Genomic DNA, 23,336 nt, shown 5'->3' on the forward strand with positions numbered 1-23,336 from the left:
TCACAGACCAAAAAAAATTACAACATTTTTATGTCCTGTGTACGTGTGAACAATTTTACAATGCAACAATATGAACACAGTCGATTGTTTCTCCTTTATCGCACGGATTTGTAAAGTCAGTGCTGTGTTCAATAAATCACATCAACGGCACATACAATTTATTAATAAGCAACAACAATATATTTTCCGCCATACTGATACCACCCTCCGTGTCGACATTTGGATCGGCCCTCCAGCAACAGCCTCACGGACCGACCGCCCGCTTGCCGCCGCATTACCTAAACGCCGCCGCGATGACGTCACGCGTGTCGTCCAGCTGTATGTCTGTCGGTTTCGTCTGCCTCTGTGCTCTGATATGAAGTTGGTGACGTCACGGAAAGCGGCAATAAAAGCGCCACTCTAGTCGCGGCGGGCCTGTCACAGCCTTGACGTGTGCGCTCCTGGTGGCGATGCTGCTCTCGGGCCGCCCCTCTCGGCGCGGACCTGCCCTTTCCCGGTGAGAAGAGGTGTGCGAGCCGGCGATGAGGATGAGCCAGCGGGCCTTTTCGCTCAAGACTCGGGTGGACGCCGGGAGAAGCCGCGTCAGCGAGACGCTGTCCGGCTCTCTGCCCAGGATGAACCCGCAGACTCGCAACGTGCTTTTCCCAACGAAAACGCAAAAAACCTTCGAGGAGAAGAAGTTGAATCCTTACAAAAAAACGGAAGGTATGCATGCACCGCGGCGGACATATTGTGCACAGAAACACATGCAATCGTGCAGGAATGGAGGGCCCGGAACCATTAATACGCAGACGTGGTTTCTGCACGGCCGCTGCAAACGAGCACACATGAGAGCGGCGTGGGTGTTGTCGTCTGTATTTTTGTTAAAAGTGCAATTTCAATGTTGATGGTGTACATTTATTATAAAAAAAAATGCAGAAACATTGTTTATTATTATTTATTTTCCCTAAAATACACATTGAGGTGTTTAATAATGGATATATTACTTAAATAACCGATAGCTGCAGTGCTAGTTTGTCATGCTGAAATGCAATATAAATGACAAATTAAATGGTTAAATCAGTCCGTCACAAGTAGCGGGGCCCCTGGGAACATGCTTCGAGAAGCTGTGCGCTACAAAATGTGCTCATTGTAGCCATTAATCCTGACTGCCTCACTCTTATTTATATAAAAAAAAATTGGCACTAATTAATTTCCTGTTTTAGGGCAGGCCCGGGCAATTATTTTGACTCGGGGGGCCACATTTCGAGAAAAATTTGTCTGGGGGCCAGTATATCTATTTTTAGGAACACTAATACAAAACCTCACAATACTGTCTGAATGCTAAAAACGTTATGACCGATCGCCTTAAAAAAACGTAATGGAATTTTACATTTTTCTACGAAGGATAAAACACTGAATATTGACAAAATATGAACGTCACACCCTTTTTCGATCGACATATTTCACAATCAACTGAAACGCAACAAAAATGCAACAAACAGTGAAATATGAACGCGAAGGGTACAAAATAAACCCACCTACATTCTGATATATCTGATATATCACTAAGCTTTAGAAGTTTGTTGTGAAAATCTCCCTCCGCGTCTGTAGAAACGCTTCCCGCCCACACTGCTTGGTGCCTCGTCTGAGCTGCTGTGACGTAGATTACCATAGTAACTAATTAGATTACCATAGTAACTGGTATATCATCCATAAGCACAGATTCCAACCATTGAAATACTTTGTATAGTTCAAGACTTATTAGAAAACATCACTGCACATCATAATGGCAGCTACACTTTCCATCTTAAAGATCTAAAAAAATGATTTGGGAATGTCCGGCGGGCCAGATTGAAAAGCTTAGCATGTGGCTCCCGGGCCTTAATTTGCCCAGGTCTGATTTAGGGGGTGAAAGTGTTTTAAATATTTGTGTTGCTGCTCAAGTTGAATGTATTATTATTTATCGAGTTTACTTTATTTAATTTTCAAGGTTTTTTTTAATGTAATTTGTGGAAAATGTAAGCATTTTGCCTATATTTCTTTATTTCTTTTTTCCCCGTTTTCTTTCATGTTGATAAGGATACAGTGTTACGCAGAGGCGTACTTATAACCATTTTATAGTTAAAGTTGGAGGGGCGCAGCATGTTTTCTTCTTCCTAGGGTGGGCGTAACAGAAAATAGTTGAGAAGTACTGGGTTAAATTAATATTTACCTCTTGTTGGCGATCTTCGTACTTTGCTACGCAGGGCCGCTCCAAGCTAAATAGGGGCCCTAATCAGAATTTTATTTGGAGGCCCCCCCATGACAAAAAATGTTCACACCTTTTTTTTGACGTAAAAAAATATTTTTTTAACTTTTTTTTAATCTAATTTGAATTTGATTTTAGCACATTTTGTACGAAAACAAATTTCTGTAAAGTAAATTCTTAGATAATCATTTTTTAATGGAAAAACAAGGAGTAAATAATAAACTATATTAATGATAAACCGTGTATAATAGTACTAGAGATGTCCGATAATATCGGGCTCCCGACATTATCGGCCGATAAATGCTTTGAAATGCAATATCGTAAATGATCGGTATCGGTTTCAAAAAGTAAAATGTATGACTTTTTAAAACGCCGCTGTGTACACGGACGTAGGGAGAAGTACAGAGCGCTAATAAACCTTGAAGGCACTGCCATTGCGTGCCGGCCCAGTCACATAATATCTACGGCTTTTCACACACACAAGTGAATGCAAGGCATACTTGGTCAACAGCCATACAGGTCACATTGAGGGTGGCCGTATAAACAACTTTAACACTGTTACAAATATGCGCCACACTGTGAACCCACACCAAACAAGAATGACAAACACATTTCGGGAGAACATCCGCACCATAACACAAGATAAACACAACAACGAATACCCAGAATCCCTTGCAGCACTAACTCTTACGGGACGCTACAATATACACCTCCCGCTAGCCCCTACCCTCCCTACCATACCCATACCTAACCGTGACATTCAATTTTAACATTGTTACATCCCTCGTGCAAAATGCCAATTTGACCATTAAAACAAACTTAAAATGGCGTCTAAACATAGACGAAAAATCAGGGTCCTTGCGGTGCTCGCCCTAGTTAAACTCATAATTAGTCGTGATTAATCACAGATAAAAGTTATCGATTGTGGGTGTTTGGCTTTTTTGAGTTATGGTGTGCATATTTGTCGAAAACCAAATCTTAGGAAAAGTGGGGTGCAGGAAAACCTGGGCAGCACAGTTTCTCGATTGTCAGTCAGTGTTTGGTGGTACCTTTCTCAGGTCTTGTCTCAGAGGTAGCTTGGCTTGCAACATTTTTCTTAATCACGTGTTTAGGGGGTGTTGCGTCGGACCAGCTCTTCCTCCCAGGGAATCTAAGTTACTGGTCAATCCCAAGTTCTTTCGATGACATATATGTTGAGTAAGAAGGACCATCAAGACAGAATTGGAATATTTTCAAGTTTTACTAAAGCTTTAGGAGGTCAACTTAACTAATACATTCATATCGGCTACTCGAGTTGATCTGGCCTTCCAACGGAAAAGCCAAATCCTTTTCACACAAAGAAAACCCCCATGTTCCCCTCGCAACACTGATAAGAAACCAGTGGGGGAGGTGTTCACATTCCAAGGTTAAGACACAAAACAGACCTCTGAACACAAGATAAACTAGTAAAATATACAAAGGAAAGGTACTAACTGATCTAAACATGGCTATGTAAAAATAAATAACTTTTAAACATATATGCATCCTCCACAGGGGTTGTTGTTTTTTTTGTTTAGCATTTTTCCTTTTGCATTTGTTTTTGATCCTGCAGTGTTTATGTCATTGAAGCGTTTTTAAAAATGTGTTTTATGGCGTTTTATGACATTTTCCCCTGTTGTGAAAGCGTCAACGTAAAGTAGTATCCAGATGTCGATACTATCGGTACCTAGTATAGTATCAGTATGTACTTGATAATTACAAAATAACTTTTTGGTTATTGTTTACAAAGTCAGGGAATAAGTCGATGGACACAGGAAGACTTTGAGGGCAAAACCCAAATTATTTAAATGTGAGCCAATAGTAGTTTTTGCTTTTGTTTATTTATTGTGCTCTAGTCGTTTAAAGAAATGGTATGTAGTATTAAATACCACACATGATCGTATTTACAACAATACTAGCACATTCTAAATGGAATAAAATAAGTACTTTAGTTACTTGCCAGTAAACATTTTCAGTCCTATCATTTATTGTGAAAGTATCGATGGGGACTCCAAAGCGGATCGGGATCGGAGACCAAAAATGTTGATCGCGACATCCTTTAAGTGTTGTACTTTTTGGTTCATGGGGGATGTAAATAAATAAGGGCTGTCAAAATGAAAGAGTTAATTCATGTGATTAATCACAAAAATGATAAAATTAATCATGTACATGCAATTTATTTTCGACGGATGACATTCTGACAATAATATTGGAATTGTGTACATATAGTGGGGTCTTTTCCGAAGCAAATTTTAATCATGCAAGCATGCGATTAATCATGTTTAGTCCAAATTACGAAATGTGATTATCTGATTTTAAAAATCATTTTAAAGCCCTAAGATAAATATTAAAAGTCTGGGCATCGGGACACAAATGTGTGCCTTTTTATTCAGATCCTCACTATTCATTGCAGCATGCGCACCCTGAACTCCATTGTAAAGATGTGTGCTTTGACATTTGTGGTGTTCTATTTTATTTTATACTTAAAGCTACCATGTTCACATTGGTTACAGTTGAAGTTATGTTACCTTGATTTCAGCTATGGTGTCATTTTGATAATTGTTTCGTTTATAGCATAAGTGTAGAATTATTCATTTCCCTTGTTTTGTGTTATTTGGGAGGGCGCCGCCATCTGCCGTTCGACCGGGGGCGTCACTAGCTTTTAAGGACAGCGGGGGCTTTGCCCCCAGGAGATGCACAGGATGCGAGCGAATGTTACGCACGAGCACAAAAGTTCACAAACGGCTAACAAAGACTTAGAAATTATTCATTATTATTATTATTTTTTTTAAAATGCACGGGATGAAATGAAATGCTCCCCGGGACGATGGCTTTTAACCATTTTTTTTCTTTTTCTTTATATGTATTTATTCATTTTACATTTTATATTAAATGTCTTGGTTTTTCCTCTGAAAATTCTATGAAATGTTTAACAAGCCATCCTATAATAATAAAACAGCTATTAATGTAACAATACAATAAAACAAATATATTTAATGATGTTGTTTTCATTATTTTAACAATAGGCTAATGTATATTACTTTATATAGATTCTACAAGAAACACAAAACTTAAAAAATAAATTATTTACAATTGCACACACAAGGTTTTGTGCAGCTTAACTCATTGTAAAGGAAGATAATGTGCTTTATACACCTGCAGGACCGCAAGCAAGGTCGCAGAGAAAATGCGAACTGGAATTTGAGTGATGTGGGCATTTTCTATATGAACAAGTGGAATGGATTGGATACCGACGCACTAAAGGGGCTCTCTACCTTACGCTACTAAGTGAGGGGAAACTGAGTGAATAATAACAGGTTATATGATTATTTATTTAAACTCATATTTGGGCCACTTTATAATGAATATGTCGGCATTTATTTGTAAAAACAAAACAAAAAAACACCAAATTATTTAGGGGGGCTTTAGAATATATTAGGGGGGCTTGAGCCCCCCTAAAATAGGCCTAACAACGCCAATGCGTTCGACCATCCTCACCGCCGATCCGTTGCGAATCCGTCGTGCAGCAAAATAGCGCAGACTTTTAAGAGTATTTACACTTATCGTCACGTGATAAGTGAAGTAGTAATAAAGCCAACCACAAAACGTTTATTCTGTCCTTCCAGAGAAGCAGAAGCAAATAAACTCGGTCCTTGCCACTTTATTTTTTGCAGCGAGCGACAATACAACAGTAACATCATCCCTGGCGAGCTTGTCACACAATCAGTACTCTGCTTTCTTGGTCTTCGTATCAGCTGATATTTGACACAGACCCCCATAGCCCCATTTAGCTTCCCGGAATATGCCTGTACATTATTCTTTAATTTTGGACCTCTAAAATCAGCATGTCCTCATCCTCATGTCCGTCGCCACCCATTAGGACCTTTCAAAGTGTAATATACGATCAGCTTTAAAGACGGAGTATTTTATTTTGAAAATAAACCGGATACTTTATTTAGTTTTTGTGCATAACTTCCTGTCCAACACGAGCGGATTTTAGCTAAATTGAACAGATTTGTTGCGGCATCCTGCAAAAATTTAATTTTTGCGTATATTTCGCACGACTGCATGTCGATGACACATCGACTTGAGTTAAAAAAACGGAAATAGTCCGCGGCCGTTTCGCATTCAGTGGACATTTGGGGTTATTGTTTATATATTTCACAATGTCCACTGAAACACTAAATGTAGTGGTTGCTTATATAAGACTTTAACACAGAGGTGTCAAACTCATTTTAGCTAAGGGGCCGCGTGGAGGAAAATCTATTCCCACGTGAGCCGGACTGGTAAAATCGTGGCATAATAAAATAAAAATAAAGATAACTTCAGATTTTTTTCTTTGTCTTACTTTGGCCAAAATAGAACAAGCTGAAAATGTACACATTTACAAATAATCCTCTTGGCAAAACACTTCAAGTGAGTTAAAACTTCTGAGGAAAAAGACTTCAAGAACACAATGAACTTTACAAAGCCATTTAACTGTAAATACTTCCTGGTTAGCATTCTCATGTTGGCAGTCCACAATTGAAAACATGTTTGGAAAAGCAACCGAGTGTTTCCTCAAACCCCCCGCATTGGTGACATCCGCAACTGCCACAACACATTCATTTATCATCATTCATAACAGTCATCATGTGACTGTAAATTGTTTGCTTGTTTTCTTATTGATGCTTTTATTTATTTTTTATTTTTTTCTGTATTGTGTAGTTTTAATTATATGCTTTTACTTGTAATTGTATTGAATTGTGGACCCCAGGAAGACTAGTGGGTTGTTGAGGCAACCAGCTAATGGGGATCCTTAATAAAAATAAAAAATAAGAAAAATAAAATCATTCAAATGTTACACTTATGATATGAACAAAACGATTATCAAAATGACACCATAGCTGAAATCAAGGTAACATATTATATGTTGTATTATACTTAAATCTACCACTGGGAACATGGTATATTTAAGTATAAAACAAAATAGAACACAACAAATGTCGAAGCGCACATCTTTACAATGGAGTTCAGGGTGCGCATTAAAGAAGGCATTGTGCGTCCATACTGCCGCCAGCCACAACAAGAGCAACTGATTTGAATAGGGGTAGCCAAACCATAGGGCGCTTAAAGTCCGCTGACACGTCATCTTTAAACATGTGTGACGCGGGTTTCACTTGAATTGCTATTGCGACATCCAGTGGACACATTTAGAACAGCAGTTTCTTTCATTACAAATTGCAGCTCATTTTTTCACTTGGCAAACTCATCCTGTGTTTGACAGCCTTGCTTGTGAATGTAATAAAAAGTTATTATTGCATAACACTGTAATACACACCTTCAAATATGACAAACCATAGTGCTATATAGCCTTATGAACTATTTGGAGTTTATTTTTTCAGAAATAAAGCTGACGTTGCCTCCAATCAACACTGTTAAGACCAGGGTCCACTCCTCGTACTCCAACAGCATTAAGGATCTGAAGAACCAGAACTATGACCTGAAGCTGCAGCTGATCGAGGTCAAGACGGAGACCAAGCTGTTAAAGAAAGTCCAGCATCGCCACACGGTGGCGCTGCAGAATTACCACGAAGCCGAAGATAGCATTTCCGAGGTGGGAGACACGGTTTGTCTGAAAAGGGCGAACAGTCGCTGCATGTGACAAACAAATCTCTTTTGGGTCCTCAGGTGCTGACACAGAACGACAACGAGGTCCGGGACCTGCAAAAGCTGCTGTGCGGAACGCGCACCTGCCGCAACAACCTGGCGTGGAAGCTGCAGGTGACGGAGAAGGAGCTGACCAACGTCAAAGACAAGATCCAGCATCTCCAGCGGCGGGTGGTCAAGGAGCACACCTTGCCGGCCAAGGACGAGATGTCCCGCGAGCTGAACAAAGTCTCCGGGCAGCTGCAAGACAAGGACAGGCGCATACAGGTATGTCCACTAGCCCCCGGACCTCACTGTGGCGAGCCCTGAGATGACAGATATGTTTTTATGTTTGCCATATGTCTGATGTACTTTCTTGATTTGTAGCTTGCAGGGAAGAATAGCAACCCCAACTTTCAGAATTCCGCAGCCAGCCCCTATTCTGTTTCCCTGTTCCACACACAGCGGAGAAAGGGAAAAATGAAATGACTCCATCGCGTCCACTGTAGTGGACATTTGTCTTTGGTCTTTTGCTTTTGTCAGAGTTACACGTTGCAGAAAAAAAACCCCAAAACAAATGTCCATTGCAGAGGATGTTGCTTCTCAGGAGGATATGCACAATATTTTGAAATTGAATAAATTATCTGTCACCACAATGGCATTTATGGAATATAGTGGGGCACCTTGCCCATTGCCCTTAAAGGGGTCATATTATGATTTTTTTTTCTACATTTAAAATACTTCCTGGTGGTCTACATCAGGGATTTTTAACCTTTTTTAACCTTGGGGCCCAACTTTTCCACAACAGAGGAGCCTGAGACCCACTCAATTAGTAATCTTCTGATGTTAATCATATTTAATTCTATCTAAACCTACATACAGTTTAATCAACCTTGTCAAATAATATGAAACCATTTTTTTGGTCAAAAATATTATTAATTTAGCACAAAACATAGGCTTATTTCAGGCTGATAAAAGCTGACCAAAAATACTGCAAAAGAAAGGACTCAAATAACTGATGTGAAAATAAATTTACCGTATTTTTCGGAGTATAAGTCGAGAAGGAAAAGAAGGAAAAAACATATAAGTCGCATTTTTTGGGGGAAATTTATTTGATAAAACCCAACACCAAGAATAGACATTTTAAAGGCAATTTAAAATAAATAAAGAATATTGAACAACAGGCTGAATAAGTACGTTATATGAGGCATAAATAACCAACTGAGAACGTGCCTGGTATGTTAACGTAACATATTATGGTAAGAGTCATTCAAATAACTATAACATATAGAACATGCTATACGTTTACCAAACAATCTGTCACTCCTGATCGCTAAATCCCAAGAAATCTTATACGTCTAGTCTCTTACGTGTATGAGCTAAATAATATTATTTGATATTTTACGGTAATGTGTTAATAATTTCACACATAAGTCGCTCCTGAGTATAAGTCGCACCCAAACTATGAAAAAAACTGCGACTTATAGTCCGAAAAATACTTTACATACAATTATGTTGTGCTAAAATAAACTAAACTAATGATAAATAGTTTTCTTACCTAAACTGTCAATACAAATAGAGTCCATCCATTCATCTTTTGCTTATCCGAGGTCGGGTCGCGGGGGCAGCAGCCTAAGCAGGAAAGCCCAGACTTCCCTCTCCCCAGCCACCACGTCCAGCTTCCTCCCGGAGGATCCCGAGGCGTTCCCAGGCCAGCCGGGAGAGACCGTCTTCCCAACGTGTCCTGGGTCTTCCCCGTGGCCTCCTACCGGTCGGACGTGCCCGAAACACCTCCGTAGGGAGGCGTTCGGGTGGCATCCTGACCAATAGAGTGCTAATAAAAATACACCTGCACCACTTTAGTCATAATTTTGGCGCAAACAAACTTCTCTATGACTTTAGCTTCAGACTACTTCTGTTTGTTTGATATTGTCATTACTGCCACAAGTGGTGGAAAAGTGTATTACAACTGTGGACCACAGCTGAGAATCATTCTCGCAGAAACACTGGTCTACATCATGTAATGGTGGTTCTTCTGTCAAATTTTTAGATAGATTATGTTTTACAGACCATCTTCAAGCCGACTCTTCTTATTTACGTGCCTCCACTTCGACTCCGTCTTCTCCCCGTCAGCCTAGTTGTAGTTTTTCGCGCTTCCAAATGGAGTCTGGCTGACAAATATAAGTATGAGCTATACGCTACTTTGTAGTAGAAATGGCAACAGCAGAGGATGCATGTACATGTACGAGCCAGTCTGCCCCACAACAACAGGAGAGAGAAAACGAAAGAACTTATTGACTACAATGGCGGACTTGCCCAAAGATATTTTGATAAATTTATACCATATATGGAAATTTTTTACAAATTGGGCAAATTCCAAACGGCCATGCCTCCATGTTTTGATTTAAAATTTTCGGGACTTATGTAAAATGGTAAATGGTAAATGGGTCGTACTTGTATAGCGCTTTTCTACCTTTTTAAGGAACTCAAAGCGCTTTGACACTATTTTCCACATTCACCCATTCACACACACACACATAAAACCCAATTACAAAACAGCAAGCACCAATAGCTAAGAAGGTAAGGATAATAGGTCCTGTTTTAAGCAAGACCATCATTGTATAAGATGATAAAATGATATACCGTATTTTCCGCACTATAAGGCGCACCTAAAAACCTCACATTTTCTCAAAAGCTGACCGTGCGCCTTATATTCCGGTGCGCCTTATATATGGATCAATATTGAGCCACAACAGGTCTCGCAACTACGGGATGCATAACATAACCCCAGTCTCTACTGTAGCGTCTATTTTATGCGCCTTATAATGCGGTTGCGCTTTATATATGAACACAGTTTTGAAATAGGCCATTCATTTAAGGTGCGGAAAATACGGTAGATTATATACTAAAAAAGCTGTAATTTACATGAATTATTTTATATAGTTAATTGGAAGCAGGCGAAATTTACGAAATTTGAAAACTCATGTAAATCTTGAATATAATAAGGGTGATGATGATAAGGGGCATCCAGTGTAAAAAACTGACTCGCTGTGGGGGACCCCTGACAGCAAAAGGTCAAAAATGGGGGTAAAAAAATAACTTTATTAATAATTAAGAGTGCGTGGCAATTGTTTTTCGAGACTACTAAGCGACTCTGACTTTAAAGTGACTGTTTGCAACTTGCCCAAAGTTACATTTTCAAACCAAAAAAATATAACAGAAGAACACCACTAACTTGCTTGTTACCATTAGTGGTTTAAAAGAATATATATTTAAAAAAAGGTCTTTTTTTCACAATGAGTACCGTATTTTTCAGAGTATAAGCCGCAGCGGCCGAAAATGCATAATAAAGAAGGAAAAAAACATATATAAGTCGCACTGGAGTATAAGTCGCATTTTTGGGGGAAATTTATTTGATAAAAGCCAACACCAAGAATAGACATTTGAAAGGCAATTTAAAATAAATAAAGAATAGTGAACAACAGGCTGAATAAGTACGTTATATGAGGCATAAATAACCAACTGAGAACGTGCCTGGTATGTTAATGTAACATATTATAGTAAGAGTCATTCAAATAACTATAACATACAACATGCTATACGTTTACCAAACAATCTGTCACTCCTAATCACTAAATCCCATGAAATCTTATACGTCTTATACTTACGTGAATGAGCTAAATAATATTATTTGATATTTTACGGTAATGTGTTAATAATTTCACACACAAGTCGCGCCTGAGTATAAGTCGCACCCCCGGGCCAAACTAGGAAATAAACTGCGAGTTATAGTTCGAAAAATACAGTAGTTACATTGACTAAAATGTGTTCGTTGGTCGGAGAAAAAAGGCTAATGTCCAGGCTGTCACTCATTAACACGCACACGTCTGAAGCGCGGGCACATACCCAAAAGTGGTCCCAGAGAAGAAATGACCAATTTACAGTCATTAGGGCTGCAGCTACAGTATTTTAGTAATCGAGTAATGTACCGATTAGTTTGTTTGAGTAATCGGATAAACACTTTATAGCCTCAATGCGGGAAAAAGTTGCCATAACCTTCATTATTTTTTCTAATAAATGCACATTTTTAACTAAGGTTGCAACAATTAATCGATTAAATTGATTAATTCGATTAGGAAAGAAGACAACCTTTTTTATTCTGTTGCTTCGATTCATCATGTAACTTGCAAAATGGATCAAATCTGTACCGCATAGAATGCCCGAAACTTTAAATACGTGGACGTAGTTTCCGCACGGCCCTTGCAATAAAGAGCACACGAGAGCAGTAGTGTTGGTGTGTTGTAATTAGAGATGTCCGATAATGGCTTTTTTGCCGATATCCGATATTCCGATATTGCAGTGACGTGCGGTGAGGTTGATGGCTGGTGAGGCACTGACTTCATCACAGTCAGATTTACAAACATATGAACCCTAAAGAGTATCTTATTCACCATTTGATTGGCAGCAATTAACGGGTTATGTTTAAAAGCTCATACCAGCATTTTTCCCTGCTTGGCACTCAGCATCAAGGGTTGGAATTGGGGGTTAAATCAACAAAAATTATTCCCGGGCGCAGCGCCGCTGCTGCCCACTGCTCCCCTCACCTCCCAGGGGGTGATCAAGGGATGGGTCAAATGCGGAGGACAAATTTCATTACACCTAGTGTGTGTGTGACAATCATTGGTACTTTAACTTAACTTTAACTTTACACATACAAACTGTAGCACACAAAAAAGCACATTTAATATAAAAAACGTTATTATGGTATTACCTTTACTTATAAATAAAGTCCATTCGCCGCTGTTGTGCTGGATTAATGAACCCCCTGACGGGTGTGTTATATCAACTAAAGCCCTCACTTAAACTTTCCACGTGCAAGATTGAATCTATTTAAAAAAGTGTAACCGAGGGTTTATAAATGTCGCCTATACTGTATGAAACTACAAAATAACAAACACGGAGGCTCCAGTTTACACGAGGACCACTTTATTTACCTTCTTTCAAAAACCTCCGCTCCACTACAACATGTCATCACTTCCGCTCTTGGCGCCTTCAAAATAAGAGCTCAAGGCATATACTGTATAACAGCGCATAACAGGAACTTAACATCACAAATAGGAAAGCCCATAAAAATAGGTTACAAAAGTTATTTAATAAGAAGCCAAAAAGTGCAAAAACAATAATGTTCATGTTGGAGGAGTTGTGAATTAGATACACCTGCAGTCTGCAGGTGTACCTAATGTTGTGGCCCTGCAGTCATTCACAACTTCTCCAACACGAACATTATTGTTTTTGCACTTTTTGGCTTCTTATGAAATAACTTTTTTAAATAGATTCAATCTTGCACGTGGAAAGTTTAAGTGTGGGCTTTAGTTGATATAACAATTCTACGGCGGGGGTGCAGGAGGCGGGGCTACTGGAGCCTCAGCCAGTGCGTCTTTTGCAGCCGTTTTATGATCGCTCAGCACCAGAAATACGTTACACACATACAGGTGTTTACAAAATACCCTGTACATTATATACCTCAGCTAACTAAACTATGGAAATGTATAATATAATTCATATAGCAATACAGTCTCACTGCACAGCAGGCCAGCAGTTAGCCGAGTCCGCAATCCATGTTGAGGCACTGAGTGACGTGCCTCAACTGGCTGCTGTTCACCGCACCGTCTCTTCTCAGTATTTGAACGGCAAATGTGAAAATTCAGCGATTTTGAATACAAATAATCTAAAACTGGTGAAGTTAAATGGAAAATAACTTTATAGTATAATCACTGCATACATATAACAATTTAATTAATTTTTTTTCTTTTTACATTTTTTTTCTTTCCATGATGGCAGGTGAGGCCCCGCCTCACCTGCCTCTAGTGACTGCACGTCACTGCGATATTGTCCAACTCTTAATTACCGATTCCGATATCAACCGATACCAATATATACAGTCGTGGAATTAACACATTATTATGCCTAATTTTGTTGTGATGCTCCGCTGGATGCATTAAACCAGTGGTCCCGCGGCCCGGTACCGGTCCTTGGATCGATTGGTACTGGGCCGCACAAGACATTAAAGAAATAAAAATTAAAAAAATACACTTTTATTTTTTTATTTATATCAACATAAAAAACAAAAGATACACTTACAATTAGTGCACCAACCCAAAAAACCTTCCTCCCCCATTTACACTCATTCACAAAAAAGGGTTGTTTCTTTATGTTATTAATATTCTGGCTCCTACATTATATATCAATATATATCAATACAGTCTGCAGGGATACAGTCCGTAAGCACACATGATTGTATTTTCTTATGCCAAAAAAAAAAATAGCATACCCCCCCAAAAGAAATTATACTGCGACTTATAGTCCGAAAAATACGCTATAATAGCTGTCCGTGTTTTACCGGATATGTACCGCTCCGTACAGCAGCGTTTTTAAAAAGTCATTAATTTTACTTTTTGAAACCGATACCGATAATTTCCGATATTACATTTTAAAGCATTTATCGGCCGATAATATCGGACATCTCTAGTTGTAATCTGTGATGATGAACAGCTGAGGTTTTTTTTGTTTATTCTTATTAATGCGCACAGGTTAAAAGTGAAATGACAATTGTGATGATGTGCATTTTTAAGAAAAACATAAAGGTTATGGAAGGAAAACATGTTTTGTTTATTTCAATCAATTTTTGCATTAAGGCTATGAAGTGTGTTTTATCCGATGACTTGATTAATCAAACAAACTATTTGATAGATTACTAAAATAATTTATATGGAGCCCTATCATCAACATTGGAACTGCCCTTTAAGTTTAAACATGTGTGCATGAATTTAAATAAAACAACACCGCCACTGTTTTGTGCGCTCAATTGTAGAAGCCGTGCGGGAACTATGTCCGCGTATTTAAGTCACGGCAATCCATGTGGTCTGACTTTGATACATTTAGATTTTTTACACACATTAAACAATTACCGTATTTTTCGGACTGTAAGTCGCAGTTTTTTTCATAGTTTGGCCGGGCTCCAGTGCGACTTATATGTTTTTTTCCTTTTTTATTATGCATTTTCGGCAGGTGCGACTTATACTCCGGTGCGACTTATACTCCGAAAAATACGGTAATCGAAGCAACAGAAGATAAATCAAAGCTTTTTTTCTAATCAAAATTATCGGTTAATCTTTGCAGCACTAGCATTTATGTTGTTTCGAAAAGCTACACAGTCAATAGCTAACGTTAGTAGATAAACTTTGCCAAATTGCTATCATTATCTGACAACTGTTTTTGTGTTTGTGTTACGTGGGAAATTAGGTTAGGTGCTCAAAGCCAGAACGGGGCGGGATATCATGTTCTTTTTTAAAGTTAGCGCCCTCTAGGCTTAAAGTAGACCAGCCCTTTTTCCGGAATTTTTCCCATCATTCACAATCATGAAAAACAAGACAATAGTTTTTTTGTTTTTTTTTGCATTCTAACATGGCTCATTCTTGGTGACTAGCAATGCACCTAATAGGATTGGATCACTTTAAAAATGCGTTCAAAAACCGTTAACAATACTTCATTCATGTTCCAAAACCTGCATAATAACCAAGCTGTAACGACATTGTTATTGTAAGAGCGAACACTGAGGAACTCTTTTTCTTTTTCGGTGTTAGCTGTAAAAGCTAGCTACAAAAAAATGTTTTTGATTGATTGAAACTTTTATTAGTAGATTGCACAGTACAGTACAGATTCCGTACAATTGACCACTAAATGGTAACACCCGAATACGTTTTTCAACCTGTTTAGGTCCACGATAAGATAGCAACGCATTTGAGTTAGTAATGCACAACACAATGGGATAAGACACTAATCTGTACTGACTGAAAAACATGAACAATCATATTACAGTATCTGTAAAGTATTGGCCCACATTTCATGTTTTGTTGGTACACAGCTAGCCAGACAGTGTATGTACTGTAGTTGTAATAACACGCATGATGTGCTGTGTGTATCATGATTAATATAAAGTGTGACTCACTCGATGGACAGTTGTGCGTTTGGTCCAGCTGCTTCGGGACATTGTTTCCAGTTTATTTGGGTAAGCATTCCATTTATGTCAAAATAGCATGACTTCAAATTCCACATTTTGCAGCTTCGAGTCACTTTCACCTCACTCTGTCGGCTTCCGTCTGCTCCAACGTCTCACCCTTCTTTCGTGCTCACTTCTAAAACCAGTACTTCATCCTCCGTATATTCAGATTCAAAAAGATAAGATTGTGAATCCTCATTTGCCCCAAAAATAGTCGTCTTCGTTGTTTGTTACTGAAGTTGCCAGAAGTGCGCTACTATGGAAACAAATCAATGCGCTAAAAAAAATCAGTGATTATAATTAGAGATAAATGCGTTAAAATGTAATATCGGAAATTATCGGTATTGTTTTTTTTTATTATCGGTATCGTTTTTTTTTTTTTTGTTGTTTTTTTTAATTAAATCAACAAAAAAAACACAAGATACACTTACAATTAGTGCACTAACCAAAAAAAACTCCCTCCCCCATTCACACTCATTCACACAAAAGGGTTGTTTCCTTCTGTTATTAATATTCTGGTTCCTACATTATATATCAATATATATCAATACAGTCTGCAAGGGATAAAGTCCGTAAGCACACATGATTGGTCCACTAATAGTACCAACCTTTAACAGTTAATTTTACAAATTTTCATTAATTACTAGTTTCTATGTAACTGTTTTTGTATTGTTTTACTTTCTTTTTTATTCAAGAAAATGTTTTTAATTTATTTATCTTATTTTATTATATTCATTTCTTTTTAAAAGTACCTTATCTTCACCATACCTGGTTGTCCAAATTAGGCATAATAATGTGTTAATTCCACGACTGTATATATCGGTTGATATCGGTATCGGTAATTAAAGAGTATCGGAATATCGGATATCGGCAAAAAGCCATTATCGGACATCCCTAATTATAATGATCAAAATACTGTAAATATTGTGCATATTACATATTGTTATAAACATGTCTGTTACTACATTATATATATATATATATACTTGCAGTGTGTATATAAAATGTTGATTGAGGGTTTTTGAAGTTGTTTTAGAGGGCTTTGGAGGCTACAACGTTGACTCCCATTAGCCACATCTTGCAAGCGTTTTTTTACCATCTTTAAAATCTCCTCCCCAAAAAACCAAAAAAAAAAACCTGTGTTCTTGTCTCTTAGATTGTGAACGATAGGCAAAATTTAAAAAAAAAAGTGCAGTTCCTCTTTAAGGTTGCAGACAGTCACTTTAATTGAACAGAAGCATGAATTGAAGCATTTATGTTCGTTTTAAATTGTCAGGACTTGGTCGGGGGATTAGAAGGGGCTACAAAATCTGGATACGCATTACCAAGTCATAACTACATGTTAAAAGTGCAACAAACGTCATGTGCTGCCTTTCTGTCTCTGCTGCAGGATTTGGAGAAGTGCAACAAATTTCTACGTGGCTCCCTCAATCGGCAAGCGACATCGGAACACAAAAAGATCAGCGTGGCCAGGAAGACGTCCTATTGTTTGCAGACGCAAGTTTTCGAGTTAAAAAAGGAAACTCGGGTAAGTGGAATCTTAAAAGGATCATTTGAATGCATCAACAAAAGTCAGAGTTGCACCAATTCTGTATTTTTAAACAGGACATAAAAAGAGAGTTGGACACACACAATATTTATGCCTATAAACTCGGTAATCAACCAAAAAAGAAAGGTATAGTAACATGATGACTTGGCAATTTTGCCTTTTGAATTGCCAGACTGACCTAATTTCTCACCTCACAGGCAAACTGAACAAGATGGTCCAGACCGATGTTGTCTCTGCGTCCTGCAGCGAGACCGAGAATCCCGTCAAGTCGGAAGTGTCGGAACCTGAGGAGAAGCCACCTGTCAGTCATTCGGTGATCCCTGAGAGACAGGATTACGGGCCGCCCCTACCACCGCCCTCTCTGGAAGATCCAAAAGAGCCGGAGGATACCAACAAATATCCAGGTAAGACGAGTATCCATTACTTGTATGGCACTTTGTAGCTATAATCAGCCCTGACGTATCCATTCAACAATTGGTTCTAGTGGTTGAAGAAATCCCCAGTCATCCGCCTGTGGTGGAATATGTTGAGGAAGTGATCGAGGAAAGGAAGCCAGACATGGTGGTTGTCCAGCAGCCAGAGAAGCAAGAAGAACAGGTGGTCTGGATCCCAACACCGCCTAGACATAGAGGATTCCCACAGATACCGACCAGACACAGACGGAAATACATATTCTCACCGGTCATTGAGAACCTACATAAGGGCAGACCAGCCTACAGCGGTGTGGACATGAATGAATACAAGGCCTTTCAGAGACTGAGGAAGGCAGAGTCTTTTAGTCAATCGTGTTCAGGAAGTTCACCAGCTTGGAGATCGGATTACATAGAAGACAGCTCTCCATGCGGGTTTGAGACACCCCAACCCGAAGGGGTGTCCTTTGTGTCACAGGAAGTCTCCGATTTGCCTGAGTCCAAACTTAGTGTCTCTGAAATATGCGAGTAAGTAAGCTCTGCGGGTTTTAATACTCGACGGATGAGTATTTGTCTTACATTTTTACAACAGCTGGTTTAACAGCGGTCTGTTTGGAAGGATCAGTTTTTACAGACTTGGAATTCAATCTGAACCGACCTGAACTCAAACCAAATTAGACAGACTACACCTGCACACCAATCACTGACTGAATAAGTCACAATGTAGGTTGATTGTAATGGCTAGTTTGAGATGTCGCATATTTTAGATAGATATGTCGATGATGACCTTTGACACCAACTACCTCAATCCTCACGTTTAAGGTTATTCAATGTTATTTCCGGGCGATGGTCTTTGAAGATCAGTTTATGCCAACAGTGTACATATTCTTAGCCTTTTAGCTTTAGCTACCTCAGCCATTTTAAGTCTTGTATTCTTTGAAATCTATAGGACTTCATTGGCATTGAACAATAATTCCTGAGTATATGGTTGTACGAATGATTTCTACCTGTCTACCTCAACTACCCCGTGTTGGATATTTAAAATAGGGGTTCCTCGCTCTGACAAAGAGCAGTGAAAGTTTGAATGTTGCTACTGTCAAATTATACCTTTGCCAAATGCTGTGTAGTACCTCAGCGGTAGAGTAGTCTAAGGACTTGACTGACTTTAAGGACTTGAGTTGGGGACTTGAAGCTGACAAGTTCAAGACCAGTAGACAAAGGAACAGGTACTGTAGAGAAGCCCGTGAACAAGGCACCAAAAGCCCAACTGGTTAGGGTCTGACTGCAACTCCTCTTACATCCGCATATGTTTTCTGGTATATGTGTATGCATGTAGAGTATATTATATATATGTACAGCAAATCTGATCTGATCTGGCCTGTGTTTCCACAGCAGTCATGGAAAGTCCGTACCAAACTGAACCCAAGTGTACTTTTTTGGCAGAAATCTGGTATAAATGTGGTTTGAACGTAATGCAAAAGTTTCCCAATAGCTTTCTACCTTTTTATGGTGAAATGACACATGCACACACACGTTGGTTGTGTGATTGGTTGAGCACAGGTCTTGGAAGGTAAGCAGGGTCTGAATGCATATTGACAGGTCTATCACGTTTGATCAACTTGCATCCCTACGTCACAGTCAAAACAGTTATAGTTGTCGGATTTATTACGTTAAATTCTAAACCAATAGGACAACTATGTTTACATGCACAGCATTTCTCCAATCAGATCTAAACTTTGGTTGAACGGAATTCCCAATCCACTGTTTACGTGGACACTAAATAAATTCTTGCAATACATGCATAACGTGTTTAATCAGGAAATAGTGGAAACTACTTTTGCCTATGTCGTAAACAAATCTGCGTGTTCTCAACTAATTTGCTTTGTTCCTCACACGTTACCTTTTTATTAAATTTTTTAAAATGGTTATTTTCACAAGCTTGTTTGTAAAACTGTTTCTTAACTGTTCGACTATCAAGGCGTTCAACAATCCTGAGTCCTATTAACATTTCTGACAACAAAGTTGTGTCACAACAGAGCAAATCTGCGTCCCTCCCACCTTGTCTGCCGCTCGGCGAGCACCCGGCTGTCTCAAAGGCGGAAGCGCGGCATGCTGATGTAGAAAATAGGCGCAGTGAAGCTGAATTTACCCTAACCATGGAGAAATGATCCGATCTGTACATTGACACAGTTCGGAATAACAATCAGCATAAACCACCCCTCTTGTTCGGAATCTTCTGATTGACATGTAGCATCTTTAATCTAATTGGACCTTTTATTTATATGATTTATGTCCATTTAAACACGGCTAATGAGAGGTATTACAAAGAAAACATTTCAATTTTGTGTTTGCTTGTGTTCTTTCTTATAAAACAAAACTTGCACCCCGACTGTTGTAATTTACTAATATTTTCCACAAAATTTAAAGTTGAATTGGGAACATCTCTGCGCTGCTGACCCGTCTCCGCTCGGGATGGTTTCCTGCTGGCCCCACTAGACTGGACTCTTGCTATTATGTTGGATCCACTGGACTCTCACAATATTGTGTCAGACCCACTCGACATCCATTGCATTCGGTCTCCCCTAGAGGGGGGGGGGGGGTTACCCACATATGCGGTCCTCTCCAAGGCATACTTGCCAACCCTCCCGAATTTTCCGGGAGACTCTCGAAATTCAGCGCCTCTCTCGAAAACCTCCCGGGACAAATATTCTCCCGAAAATCTGCCGATTTTCAGCCGGAGCTGGAGGGGGCGTGGCCTCCAGCTCCGGCTGAAAATCGGGAGATTTTCGGGAGAATAAAAAAAAAGGCTGTCCTCACTCAGGTCCGCATGGAGCTGGAGGGGGCGTGGCCTCCAGCTCCATGCAGACCTGAGTGAGGGCAACCTTATTTTTATGACTGGAGGACAACAGGGTGACAAGAACTAAATCATCCAGACTAGAGATAAATTGTATTATCATGTTTATCTTACCTAAAAAATAAATATATTTATTAATTAAAAAAAAACAACTAAATATATATTATTTATTAGTATTTTTATTAGTATTTTTTCTGACTCCTTATTACATCCAGCCATAGAATTATACATTAATATAAACATATATGAAATAATTAATTTTAAATGATCATAATAATTCATTTAAAATGACCATATTTAATTATTAAAATAATTGCTTGTTTATCAACAACTTTAGCATTTTATTCATTACATTTTGAAGCTCTCAGAAGCCAAGTTATGTTATATTCCTAAAGATTTATTTATGCAACTTTGAAGTATCAATTATCTAAACACAGTTTTGTTGGCATGTTTTCAGGATATATATATATATATATATATGTATGTATGTATGTATGTATGTATGTATGTATGTATGTATGTATGTATGTATGTATGTATATATATATGTATGTATATATGTGTATATGTATATGTATGAAATACTTGACTTGGTGAATTCTAGATGTCAATATACAACTCCCCTCTTAACCACGCCCCCGCCCACAACCACGCCCCAGTCCCACCCCCGACCACGCCCCCCACACCCCACCTCCCGAAATCGGAGGTCTCAAGGTTGGCAAGTATGCTTCAAGGTTTCTCATAGTCATTCACATCGACGTCCCACTGGGGTGAGTTTTTCCTTGCCCTTATGTGGGCTCTGTATCGAGGATGTCGTTGTGGCTTGTGCAGCCCTTTGAGACACTTGTGATTTAGGGCTATATAAATAGACATTGATTGATTGATAAAGTACCACTGATAGTCACACACACTAGGTGTGAAATTACTCTGCGTTTGACCCATCCCCTTGTTCCACCCCCTGGGAGGTGAGGGGAGAAGTGAGCAGCAGCGGTGGCCGCGCTCGGGAATCGTTTTGGTAATGGCTTTTTGCCGATATCCGATATTCCGATATTGTCCAACTCTTTAATTACCGATACCGATATCAACCGATATATGCAGTCGTGGAATTAACACATTATTATGCCTAATTTGGACAACCAGGTATGGTGAAGATAAGGTACTTTAAAAAAAAAAAAAATGAAATAATATAATTAAATTAAAAAAAATTTCTTGAATAAAAAAGAAAGTAAAACAATATAAAAAAAGTTACATAGAAACTAGTAATTCATGAAAATTAAAGGTTAGTACTATTAGTGGACCAGCAGCACGCACAATCATGTGTGCTTACGGACTGTATCCCTTGCAGACTGTATTGGTATATATTTATATATATATATATATATATATATTGTTTATAACAATATGTAATATGTACAATATTTACAGTATTTTGATCATTATAATTAGGGATGTCCGATAATGGCTTTTTGCCGATGTCCGATATGCCGATACTCTTTAATTACCGATACCGATATCAACCGATATATACAGTCGTGGAATTAACACATTATTATACCTAATTTGGACAACCAGGTATGGTGAAGATAAGGTACTTTTAAAAAGAAATTAATATAATAAAATAAGATAAATACATTAAAAACATTTTCTTGAATAAAAAAAGAAAGTAAAACAATATAAAAACAGTTACATAGAAACTAGTAATTAATGAAAATGAGTAAAATTAACTGTTAAAGGTTAGTACTAATAGTGGACCAGCAGCACGCACAATCATGTGTGCTTACGGACTGTATCCCTTGCAGACTGTATTGATATATATTGATATATAATGTAGGAACCAGAACATTAATAACAGAAAGAAACAACCCTTTTGTGTGAATGAGTGTAAATGGGGGAGGGAGGTTTTTTGGGTTGGTGCACTAATTGTAAGTATCTTGTGTTTTTTATGTTGATTTAATAAAAATGTAAAAAAAAACAAAAAACGATTCCGATAATAAAAAAACGATACCGATAATTTCCGATATTACATTTTAACGCATTTATCTCTAGTTTTGGTGATTTGGCTTGGAAATTTCTGTAACTTTAGGGTGTTTCGCTGAATCACCACACAATTTGGTACACACCTTTTAGGGGACTGGTATGCACATGTGTGTAAAATTTGAACGAGAATGATTACAAAAAACATGGCCTTTGCTGGACTTCAGAACTGATTGCTCATTTTTTGTGGAAAAATGATAGAACTTTCTGCATTTTGACCACAACCCATTTCGTTCAAATAGCTAATTTTGTGTCTTAGACAAACGCCTGAATACGACCGGGTTGAAAACCCTTATGGACAAAAGGTGAGACCCGGTCACTGGCGATGCTCCAGTTGAACTAATAAATTGACACAGTCCCTCACTTCAGGGTCTCTTATCTACTTAGGAAACTAAAAACTGTTGCTATTTCCGTCCATGTATGCCCAGCAAGGAGCTGTCGTCTGGCCGACGGACAGCTGAAGCTGCCAATCAGTGCTGCTCTTCTTGAGGGCAAGGCACCAATCCTGCACTGATGGGGCCTGCAGGCAAAAATAACCTCAGCAATGTGTGTGT

At 38.6% G+C, this 23,336-nt stretch overlaps 1 protein-coding gene across 1 annotated transcript; it reads left to right on the plus strand.

Annotated features, from left to right (window-relative positions):
- The first annotated feature begins 256 nt into the window (after positions 1 to 256).
- On the plus strand, positions 257 to 20,451 carry LOC133614527 (uncharacterized). Its single transcript, XM_061972535.1, has 7 exons — positions 257 to 705; positions 7,633 to 7,844; positions 7,919 to 8,164; positions 17,326 to 17,463; positions 17,541 to 17,610; positions 17,682 to 17,888; positions 17,969 to 20,451. The coding sequence occupies exons 1-7, from the start codon at positions 522 to 524 to the stop codon at positions 18,424 to 18,426; spliced, it is 1,515 nt and encodes a 504-aa protein (XP_061828519.1). The 5' UTR covers positions 257 to 521; the 3' UTR covers positions 18,427 to 20,451.
- Positions 20,452 to 23,336: the final 2,885 nt, after the last annotated feature.

This window comes from Nerophis lumbriciformis, linkage group LG17 (assembly GCF_033978685.3).
Source record: "Nerophis lumbriciformis linkage group LG17, RoL_Nlum_v2.1, whole genome shotgun sequence".
Taxonomy (NCBI): Eukaryota; Metazoa; Chordata; class Actinopteri; order Syngnathiformes; family Syngnathidae; genus Nerophis; species Nerophis lumbriciformis.

What these genes read in the sequence shown, in the direction of transcription:
- LOC133614527 (XM_061972535.1), top strand. Translation starts at nt 522, where the DNA reads ATGAGGATGAGCCAGCGGGCCTTTTCGCTCAAGACTCGGGTGGACGCC. An exon ending in CCGAAGATAGCATTTCCGAG is followed by an intron (nt 7,845 to 7,918) that starts GTGGGAGACACG and finishes TTGGGTCCTCAG; the next exon opens with GTGCTGACACAGAACGACAA. An exon ending in TAATCAACCAAAAAAGAAAG is followed by an intron (nt 17,611 to 17,681) that starts GTATAGTAACAT and finishes CTCACCTCACAG; the next exon opens with GCAAACTGAACAAGATGGTC.